General features: G+C 40.1%; 1 protein-coding gene across 1 annotated transcript in view; it reads left to right on the top strand.

Moving 5' to 3' along the window:
* HELB (DNA helicase B) overlaps positions 1 to 11,787 on the top strand; it is a 33,517-nt gene continuing 21,730 nt past the window's right edge. The window contains exons 1-3 of the mRNA XM_089524179.1: positions 1 to 247; positions 4,906 to 5,280; positions 8,060 to 8,250. Coding sequence (XP_089380305.1) covers positions 55 to 247; positions 4,906 to 5,280; positions 8,060 to 8,250 — 759 coding nt within the window. The 5' untranslated portion in view covers positions 1 to 54. The remainder of the gene's footprint in view (positions 248 to 4,905; positions 5,281 to 8,059; positions 8,251 to 11,787) is intronic.

The following is an 11,787-nucleotide window of genomic DNA, read 5'->3' as shown; positions in this document are numbered from 1 at the left end:
GGAGGCCGCTTTGGGCGGGAATTCTGAAAACTGGGGCCTAAGAGAGAGCGAGAGATGGCTCTGCAAATGGCGGCCTCCTCTGGAAAGCGTCGGCCGCCTTTCGAGCTCAGGGGGCTCTTGCTGCCGGTGAAACAGGACGAAAGGGCCCCCGAGGAGGAGGAGGAGGACGACGACGACGACGCAGAGGCCTTCGACGTGGCCTCCGAGGACTACGGCCAAGTCCTCCTCCGCCCTGCGCGAAGCACAGGCAAGCCTCCCTCCGACATTCGGGGGTCACTGTGCCCTTTAAGAGAGTGTTGTTGTTTTGGACTTCATCTCCCAGAATCCCAAGGTATTGGCCCACATGGCCGAGGCTTCTGGGAGCTGGAGTCCAAAGCCTCTTTTAAAGGGCGCTGTTTGGAGACTTATGGCCATATAGATCCTTAATATGGATGTTGAGATTTTGTAAGGAGTTTAATATGTAAGCAGCCTCGATTATCTTTGATAGAGAGGCGGGATACAAATTGAATTTATTTATTTATGCAAAGGTGGGGTATAAATAAAATTTATTATTATTATTATTATTATTATAATATAGCAAATCCAATATCATCCAAACAATGATATTTTATTGGGCTGACCAAAAGGCACAGTTTTTACCTCCTGCAAGCTTTCCAAGTCTCCAAAATATTATATTTCCAAAATATCATACATATATATATATATTCCAAGTCACACTGGTTTCTTCATCAGGCAAACAGGAGAAAGGAATGGAAGATGTCAGTCATTTTGTATCTAATGCTTTTGTTCTAATCCGCTTTGGTTTCGCGAGGAGAAAAAGCGGAATAGAAATATATTATTATTATTATTATTATTATCATCATCATCATCATCATCGGCTTGCATTTTTCTGTTTCTGGCCTGATGAAGAAGAAGCCGGTGCGACTTCGAAGGCTTGTGACATATAATTGTGCATTTTGGTTGGCCCAATAAAGGTGTTGTTGGTCCAAAACACACTGCAGAAGTAATCCAGTTTGAGACTGCTTTAAATGCCCTATGTGCTAGGGAATAATAATAATAATAATAATAATGATATGATTTTATTTATATTCCACCTTTTCCTTGCGGAATCAAGGCGGATTACAAAGCAAAGGGGGCAAAATACAAAGTAATGGGAGGGCACCAATTACATCCCAGCAAACATAATACTGTACAGTAGATTAATTATACAAGAAGTCAAAAATACATAGAAAAGTACAAATTACAAAAAAATCCAAAATACATGACATAATAACTCAGTGATAACTAGGAAATAATAATAATAATGGTAATAACTAATAATAATTATATCTAGGGAATAATAACTCAGTGCTAGGGAATACTGGGACTTGGGCTCTCTCTGACAGAGAAGCCTAAATGGTTCACAAAACTACAGTTCCCAGAATTCCCTATCTTGGAGCCAGGGCAGTTAAAGCAACCTTCAACTGGATTATTTTGTCAAGATGTAGCTGTTCTCAGTTCTGGTGGTAGGTACATTTTGACCAAATGCACTCTTGTGACTAACACTGTCATATATTTTTTTAAATCCTATATGATTTTTAACACCTGTTGAAGAAGCCAACAGATATAATATAATATAATAATATTTATTTACTTATACCCTGCTCTTCAGCCAAGGATATCAGAGCAGCTTACAAATTGTTAATTAGACATTTCCCTGTCCTTGAAACATGCTTTTTGTACATTTTGGTTAGTCACATAAAGGCATCACTGCTTTGTGGATTTTGGATGTTATTGTACTTTGGCACATGGCCACACAGGTTGTTGTTGTTGTTGTTGTTGCTGCTGCTAGTACTGTAACACAGCTTGTTGTTGTTAGTACTGTACAACTACAGTGGATCCTTGTTATACGCTGGGGTTTGGTTCCAAGATCCACCGTGTATAACAAAATCCGTGTATGCTCAAGTCCCATTAAGTATAATGACATAGCAAAATGGTGTCCCTAATAAAAAATGGAACATCAAGGTAAATTTATACTTTTTTGGAACATTTTCAAACCGTGTATGCTTGAATCCGTGTATAAGAAGGGCCGACTGTATAGGAATTCATATAAAAATACAGCATGCAAATCAGGATTTGGTAGATTCTTTCAGTTCACAAATATAGCAGCCTAAGCCTAAAGTCGATGTAATAGAATCAAAATCTCCATCGTCTCATCAGCCTAGTTGTGATATATTATGGCAAAGGTGGACAACTGAAATGGGAGAGGGACATGCTCCAGTTTTGGAAAAGTTTACAGATCACTCTTGCCACATTTCAGTTTCTGTGCACAGAAACACACCACCGATCATATTTGTTTTGTTTTTTCAGGGTTTGGAGTGGGTAGTGGTGTAAAAGTTTTTGTGGAATTTTTGGGGGTATAGGTGGATTGAAAAACGGGCAGTTTTGTTTAAAGGTTTAATTTCAACAGGCTTTGGAGGCATCCTTGGAGGGCTTCAGGGTTCACAAAACGCACGAGGCCCATTGGGCTGCATTTTCGCTACTTTGGATTACACCTTTGTGCAAGTGTTTATGCATCATAGTACAAGCTCTTGGTTACCATGTCTGTGCTAACTCTGAAAAAGCACAATTGCCAGTGCAACAGGCCTTGCATTTGGACAGTGATTTTATTGGATACAGACCCTGGTTTCTACTCATACATTAAATACAAATGTAGTAGTTACCCCTCTAACTGGGCAGTTAAGGCCAGTCTAGTGAATAGTTTCACAAAGCCGACTGAGCAAAATTAACAGGCATTCAAGTCATTTTATATGTTTCTGTTAACGAGCGAGCAAGCATTTGCAAAGCACTTCACTGGTTAGCTACTAATTTTCAAGTCCCGTCTGGTCTCCTCCCAAGCGCCTCTGAGCCAAGTGCAACTATCTCTTCTACTGCACATGCCACACCTTGTGCCAATATTCATTAACATATTTAGGGGTAAGGGTTTAGCTTTTGTGACATCAATAGGTCAACAAAGTTTACTTAAAACTTCAGTTTCATTCGTTCATACTAATTTTGACTGGTTTTAACTGTTCCAGGCTTGCTCTAGCCTGCAGCAATGGAGTCTCCCAGTGATGCCCAAACGTTGGTCCTCCAGATGTTTTGGACTTCAGCTCCCAGAATTCCTGACTGTTGGTCAGGATGGGTGGGGCTTCTGGGAGTTGACGTCCAAAACACCTGGAAGAGCAAAGTTTGGGAGTCATTGCATCTAGTCCCTCATTTGCACTTGGCACACTTGGGGCATCATAGTTGTTTGAGTGTTGTACTGTGGCTCTGGAGACCAGGGTCTGATCCCCCACTTGTCTGTGGAAACCCATTGGGTAGCCTTGTACAAGTCACACTCTCTCAGTCCCAGAAAATCCTGCCATAGGTTCACCTTAGGGTTGCCATAAATTGGAAATAACCATTTAAAAAGTAAAAACATTAAGCATCAGAACAGAACACCACACTGCATAGGTAAAATTCACCCACCAAAACCTGCCTAAATAAAAATACCTTCAGCTGCCAGCGAAAAGAGATCAGGGAAGGGGCCAACCTGTCCTCCCATGGAAGGAAGTTCCACAGTCTGGGAGCAGCTACAGAGGCGGCTTTCTCCCTAATCTTCTCCAGCTATGCCTGCGAAGGTGGTGGGACTGAGGGGCTGTACAAACAGTCCCGAAGGGGCAGCCTCCAGCTGCCCTTTTCCTAGCTAGATTGGGGCTGCAGCAACCTCGTGTCGCAACCCTGATCAGGACTTTCCAGGGCGTGATGGCCGTGGCGGCATGGGTATGCGCTGCTCCTTCGGCGCTGCATTGATATGGATGCAGCGCAAGAGGAGCGGTGCACAGCATCACGGCACCCTGAGGGTGGAGTTGGGGCGTGCTTCATGAGGACGCTATGCCCCAACTCCGCCCCCATGCCAGCCTTAATGGCCGGTGTGTACATAGTCTGAGAGAAAGCGCTTCCCTGCTGATCTTTACACTTAGGTTGGCTTGTGTGGGGAGACACAGTCCACTTAGGGCTTTAAAGGTCAAAACCAGTACCTTGAGTTCTGTCTGGAAATGGACTGGTAACCAGTGAAGCTGTTTCAGTGGGGTGGTGGTGGTCAGTCAACCTGGCTGCAGCTTTTTTGACCCACTGAAATTTCAGAACAAAGGCAGCCCAACATAAAGCACATTACAGTAGTTCAAATAGGGTGTAATCAAGGCATGTGTCACCATAGACAGACCTGGTTTCTGTAGGAATAGATGCAGCTGGACCTCCTCAACATTAGGAGGAACTTCCTAACAGTAAGGGCTGTTCGACAGTGGAACACACTTCCTCTAGAGGTCTTTAAACAGAGGCTGGAGGGTCATCTGTCAAGGATGCTTTGATTGTGATTTCCTGCATGGCAGAATGGGGTTGGACTGGATGGCCCTTGTAGTCTCTTCCAACTCTATGATTCTAAGAAAACCCTGTGATAGGTTCACCATGAATTGAAACACAACAACAGTACTGAAGTAGATGGTTGCTTTAAACATTTTTGGAGATTAAAGGTCATCAATAACAACATGAAGTTTTGTCTTAAAATAATCCATCATTCTAAAAAAAATTCTCATGTTTATAGATTTCTGAACATTTGCAGTTTCTCCATTGCAAAAAAATAAAAATTAAAAATTAAATTAAAAAGCTGAGTTGGGTAGGTGGAAGTAGAATAAAGATGTCCTTCCTATTTCTTCACATTTCTTGTCTGCATATGAAAATATCATCAGTTTATGTCAATTTGTTTTTTCAAATGTTTCTTAAAAGTATCTGGTTTGTCCTGAAGCTGCATGAACAATCGTAGATTTAAAAATGAGTCAACATTTATTATTATAAAATCAGTATGATTCAATATTGTATTGATATTCTCCTTCTACATAATTGCAGTTAAAATACAAGAGGAAAGATCCAAAAAGGAGTATGAAGTGATTGGACGGTTTCCCTTTGTTGGTCCTTGGTGGAAAGTGAATGTTAAAGTTAAACAGTTTGGATCAAAGTATTACATGGACGGGTATCCATCTTATTATCTACAGACGGATGCTGGGAAAAATCAAACGGCCATCATTTCACTTTTCTTTAAGAAATGTTGTGTTCCAGAAATATTTCGAGATGAATTTTTTGAGTGGCTTCCTAAAGGGTCTCCTTTAAGCTTTGTACATCTGGAAGAAATATTAGAACAGTTTAAGGTGTCAAAACTTAGGAAAGAACAAGTATCTAAAGACACCAAAGATTTTGACATTTGGTATTATATTATCACCTCATGTAAGTATAAACATGTATCATTTATTATTTGTTGATTATTATAGTGACCAGTTCATTTAGCTATAGAAATCTGAACTGTTTTAACTGGTCCGAAACACATGGGCTGACAGGGATGGCTTCTGGCTTCTCTGGGGGGCATGGCATTTAGAGAATGCATGCCCCCGGAAGCCAAGCCAGAGCCACCTAAGGTGACCCAAAACCAGCACCAAAAGGAGCAGATGTTTTCTGTTCCTTGCCTTGGTCCGTTTGGGACTCCCGCAGGAGGCTCCCTCAGGGCCACGGTGTATGTGTTCATTGTGGCCCCGGGGCAATCAGGCTGGGAGTGGTTTCTGGTCACTCCTAGATGCCTGTCTGTTTTGGCCCTATGTCTATAGTATGATATAGAGCCCGTACAGACAGGTCAAAATAAAGCTGATTTGGATCACTTTGGAGGTATGCCTTTTAAATGATGCATACATCTTAAGAGTCCGGAAGCTGTGCCAAAGCCACGCTCCAGTCCTTAGGACTTGAGCATGGCTTTGCCGTGGTTTCTGGACTCTTAGGACGCATGTATAATTTAAACAGCATACCTCCAAAGTGACCTGAAGCAGCTTTATTTTGGCCTGTCTGTATGAGGCCATAGAGTTTGATTTCTATTACTCTTCTTAACTCAGAAATCAGGGTTGAATTTAAATGGAGGGTTTTGCATATTTTGCAGTGGTAGCAATATATTTGACTATAAGTCTTAAAACATGTTGAGGGAGGTGGTCTTTTTATGTTAAGGAAAAATACGGTATCTGTCTAAGAACCACCAGTTACAAATTGCCATCACCAATTTGAGTACTGTACTGTATATACTCTTGTATAAGTCTAGAAATTTAGGTCAAAAAACTGACCCAAAAAACTAAGTCCACTTATCCACGGGTCAATGTGAGTACTGTACTTTAACTTTCATTTTAAAAAAGAACCATCCCCTGGTGAAAGACAAGAGTGCCATCTGCCCTGGAATCACTGAAACCCTTCTATTTTTTCATCCATCTAGCCTTTGATATGAGCACGAAGAGTTACGTTTGCTGGAATTTTGTAAGTTCTTTGGCATTGTTTAGTCCTTTACATCATTGGTTAGATGCCCATAAGTTTTATCCTCGACTTATCCACGGGTCATATCAAAATTCATAATTTTGGTCCCCAAACCTGCCCTTGACTTATACATGAGGTTGACTTATAGTCGAGTATATACAGTATGTTCCTTCAAGTCACTTGTCGACTTATGGTGACCTCATGAATTTCATAGAGTTTTCTTAGGAAAGAAATACTTACAGGTCGTTTTGCTTGTTCCATCCTGTGAAAGTTACCTAACTTTGAGTGAACAAATACACACACACACACACACACCCACCCCTACATTGTAATTTTCCAGACTGACCTATATAAAGGTATTGGGAACAAGGAATTGGGTTCAGGGTAGAGGCAGTAAAGATGGTAATTTCATAAGAATAAGAATATATTGGAGATGTTTAGGAATAACATGAAACTTCTGAGGACAAAGCCTTTTTGTATATGATTGTCATTTGTTTTCACAAATTTAAGCACTGAGAGCATACTGCTTCTGATCATCATATGTATGATGCTTTTCACCTTTAGCTATCTTTACATGCAACTGAGATGTAGAACTCCCTTTAAAGGAGATACACAGATACACAAGTTGAGTTTCCCTTATCCAGAATTTCAAAACCCCCCCAAAACAAAACTTTTTCATCAGTGGTTGAGATAGTGACACCTTTGTTTTCTGATGGTTCAGTGTATACAAACTTTGTTTCATGCACAAAATTATTTAAAAGTATTATTTAAAATACCTTCAGGCTAGGTGTATAATGTATATATGAAACATAAATGAATTTTACGTTTTAACTTGGGCCCATCTTCAAGATATTTCATTGTGTATGTACTGTTGGCCCTCCATTTGTGTGGCGGATCCGTTCCAGACATACACACCCCGTGAAAATGGAGGCTCGCGCATATTTAAACCTCAAAGTCTTGAATAGGGCGCGCCCCTGGGCACATGACCCAGGCATGCATCATTAGAATTAATGGAGGTTGCCCCTCTGCGCATAATCAGGGTCGTGGATCTGAGATCTCTGAATTTGGAGGGGCAACTGTATATGCCTACAGATCCTCCAAAATCTAAAAAAAGTCTGAAATCCCAAACACTTCTGGCCCCAAGCATTTTGGATGAGGAAGTCTCAACCTGGACTTGAGTATCAGAACCAAACTATACTGGCTACTTCTGTAATTGTATTCAAAGCACATCAGGTGTTAATCGAAGGATTAGTGAAACTGGCTTAGTAGCTAGTCTTGAGATACCAAGAATTAGTCCTATCACACAGATTCCTTATGTTCTCATCCTTTTAAGCAAAGATATGTACAGTACAAGCCTTTAATACGTACATTGGGTCATCTTCTTGTCTCTTTCCATTCTGTGGAATTTGTTTAATATTACTTACTTATGAATATTTTAAACTAGTTACATTTAAGATTTAAAAATGATATAGCAAGAATAAAATAAAAACTGAAATAAATATTGCAACATTTACTTTATCCATAAGAATAAAGAATGCCATAAAAAACGCACCAGGAAGGCTTGCAAAAATAAGTATGGTATCTATTTAATATATACCTAAAAATAAAAACTGTTGGAGCTTGTATGATATGAAAGCAAGGGACTTTAAAAATTAAATGACATACTAATGACCTGCATTCTGTAACTTTTTGTTTGGCTGTTTGTTTCTTGTTCCTATAGGTGCAGGGAAAGCTGTATTAGCAGCTTTACACTTTCCAATTGTATTGGAATACTTGCCCAAACTTCTGCCATGTAATGTTTCTGATTGTATTGACTGGTTCAACCACAGCGAAATAAAATGTGAAGATGATCGATTGACAAAACTGGATAAAATCTTAAAGAAAGATCCATGGAAACTTGGATTCAGAATAGTAAGAAAATATATAGAATATGGCACAATATTGTAATTGATTAAAAAAACAACAACAAGGTAGCTCCAATCCAGTTGGAATGGATGTTACAGTTCTAAAAAAAGTTGCATTTTACTACCAATAATATAATAGTTTTGTAAACATACAGAAGAATATTATTTATAATGACCTTTTTATGCCTTGCTTATATTGACATTCTGGAGAATACATAGTGTTCTAAAGGCCTAGTTCATGTAATTTGCCTTCATATGGACACAAAAACAGGGTCAAGACAGAAATATGTTTTCTTTAGTGCTTGTCTTATCTGCAGGAAGTAACCAGCTGCAGAGGGAGTGGATTTTTTTATATTATAGTGCCCAGGTGCCAAATCAGTTGGATGGATCTTCTACCTTGTCTCTATGAACAAGGACTGAGTTAATAGAGAAGAAAATTACTTCTCTTACTGCATAGTAAGATCTGTTGGCAAGGGGAAGGCCAACTCCTGTCACAGTCTGGGGACAGGTTACCCACATGCAGCCAAAACCAAAACAAAAAACGTCTGGCTATTGGTATTGGAAATGCACTGACCACATTTCACACAAGTAAGAAGACAGTTCACAGACATAGTTGATTCATCCAGAGTTCTGGAGGCTTTTATCTTCAGTTGCGTTGTGTACAGTATGATACATTATTTATACATTCCTCTCAGTCAACCTCCAATCAACTACACCAATATCTATTTCAACCAACTCCAAAGTAACCCACAACTGCTCACACTCCTGATCCACTTATATAGAGTGTTGGCTCTTAGTCATCACTCAGGGTTACATATCATGATGCAACCTTGCAGCATGCCATGTGCTCTGACACAGCAGTATGTGGATGTCCCATGGAATATGTGTCACTTATCAATCAAAATATTTTCCTTTTAGGTCTGTCCCCCTGAATCTCTCTTGCTTTGCTCTTTGCAGCCAGCCAAAGAAAAAGAAAATTTTCTTTCACAACCCAAAATATCCCCACTGTATAAATTAAAACAATTGATCAGTATCCGGGGAAGACCCAGTCTTTTGCCTTCCAGTTAACATAAAACAGTCACGCAGGTAGATGAAAGGGGAGAATCAGCCTAGAGAATCTGTAGATATCAAGTTTTTTTGGTTTCTGTAGCTGTTTTGCCATGCCTGTTAAATATTTATAGAAAAGCAGGGGGTGGAGAAGAGGTTGGATTTGTCATAGAAGCTATATGCCATCGCCTGGATAATAGCTAGAAGCTAGGATACCAGACAGTATACCATCACATATAAGCAATATTAATTAATCTTCCTTAATAGTAAGCGTGTTAACTTTATTATTGGGGAAAAGTATTTTAAGACAGTGTTAAATTTTATTTCAGACCAATTCTGTTCTAATGGTGTATTAAAAGATAATGTCGATTTTTGTCACCATTTTATTAAAAAGAGTTTGGAACCTGGGAATGCATGGGAATAATGCATTTCATGGATTGCATGTTGTTCCCTCCTCCAGGATTTATTTTGGCAAGATGAGGTGATGGAACCGTGGTTCTGGAAGCCTCTAGGGGATTTGAGTCTAAAACAAGGCATACAGTTATGTTTCAAAAAGGAAATTTTAAAAAAATACAAATCAACCAGAAGTAGCCTTTTGGTGTTGTCTGGTAGGGTTGGTATCACTTGCAGAGGGTCTAATATGGGGGGAAATGGCCCCTTGCTTCTCCAAGGTTGGGCACCCTAGTTTGTAGCTTCATTATATAGTACAGTGGACCCTTGTTATATGCTGCGGTTTGGTTCCAAGATCGCCCGTGAATAACAAAATCCATGGATGCTTAAGTCCCATTAAATATAATGACATAGCAAAATGGTGTCCCTTATAAAAAATGGAAAATCAAGGTTTGATATTTGAAATTTATACTTTTTTTTAACATTTTCAAACCGTGGATGCTTAAATCTGTGTATAAAAAATCCATGTATAAGAAGGGCTGACTGTATGTTGTGGAATGGATCAGCCACCAAGAAAGCCCTTTGAAATGTTATAACTTCTTTAAATTCCAACAATACTATGTATTTCAATTTTGGTCCCCAAACATTCCTCCAAAAGTGTTGGACAGAGAGTGGTCTCCCCAAATGATCTGAAAAATAGCAAGTTTGTACATTTGAATAAGATCCTCCAACTAACTAGGAACCAAGGTATCTAAAGATTTATAGGTTATTACTGGCATTTTGAGTTGTATCCAGAAATATAAATAATAAATAAAAATTTTATTTGTATACCGCCCTTCCAACGATCAGGGCGGTGAACAACATGTTAATAACACAGTACAATTACATCATAAAACACAATAGAAATACAACACAACATATTAAAATCAAACTAAAACCCTGTCAGCCAGCTACCACTGCCGTCGAAGGGGGAAGACTAGTTGGAGCTTGCTTCGGGGAATGCTGATCGAAATAAGAAGGTTTTTAACTCCCTTCTAAACTGAGCCAGGGAGGTAGCCGAGCGGAGCTCTATGGGCAGCGTATTCCAGAGGGCCGGGGCGACGATGGAATACGACCTCCTCGTAGTGGAGGCTAGTCTGGCCCCTGGGGCCCTCAGTAGTTGCTGCCCAGAGGTTCTGAGGGTGTGGGGCGGAATGTATGGAATGTATGCTACCAACCCGTGAAACAGCATAACAAAGGAGCTGTGTGATCCCCATAGACAATCTGGTCAGCAGTCTGGCTGTAGTATCTTGGACTTGCTGAAGTTTCCAAGTGCTTTTTGATTGAAAACTCAAGAAGAGTATGGCCCAGAACAGACAGGCCGAATGTGCCATGCTGACGCCGATAATAGGGTTAGGAACTACGCACTAACTGCACGATCCCTAACCCTAGCATGGTGCAGTGGCGGAGTAATGGCATCATATCCATACGGGTGGTGCCATTTTGATGTAAGAGATGTGCAGCGTCTGCACATCACTGCACGTCGCTTATGTTGCGAGTGCACCAGTGGCACACTCGCAACGTCACTCTGGTGCTGCCAAAAAACCCTGGAAACACTGGGTTCTTTTTACTCCGGAGGGGGCTGCACCGTCCCTTTGGGGTTAAAATGGGCGAATGCCCATTTCATGGCGTTTCACGGTGGTCTGTACTGCCCCTATATTAGATAATCAAACAGGACGTAACTAAGGCATGGCTCACCATACCCAAAAGGCATCTCCAACAAATAGGTGTAGCTGACAGACTAGTTTTAACTATTCACAGGCAATCCTGGTCACTGTGAACTTTCTTTTCGATTAGTTTTAACAAATACTGGTACATTTCTTTAACTGAGGTAGCAGAGCCCTACCTCAGTTAAAAAAAAACAAACCTTCCTTATTCATAGGTTAAAGAGGTATGCTTTTAAACATATGTAACAAATTAATTAAGCATTGGGTGTTCAATAGTAAAAGGGAATGCATAGCAAAATACAGGTTTTTAAATTTTAATATTTTGACCAATAGATTAGCTAGTGAAATTTCAGAAGGTTGTTTGAGCTTTTAAGAACTTTCCTTGCTTTTTTGAAAATAGC

The sequence above is a fragment of the Sceloporus occidentalis genome, unplaced genomic scaffold (assembly GCF_023333645.1).
Source record: "Sceloporus occidentalis isolate IW3139 unplaced genomic scaffold, rSceOcc1.0.p SCAF_5, whole genome shotgun sequence".
In the NCBI taxonomy this organism is placed as follows: Eukaryota; Metazoa; Chordata; class Lepidosauria; order Squamata; family Phrynosomatidae; genus Sceloporus; species Sceloporus occidentalis.
Note: the sequence above shows the minus strand (reverse complement) of the source record. Positions and strands in the feature narration are given on the sequence as shown.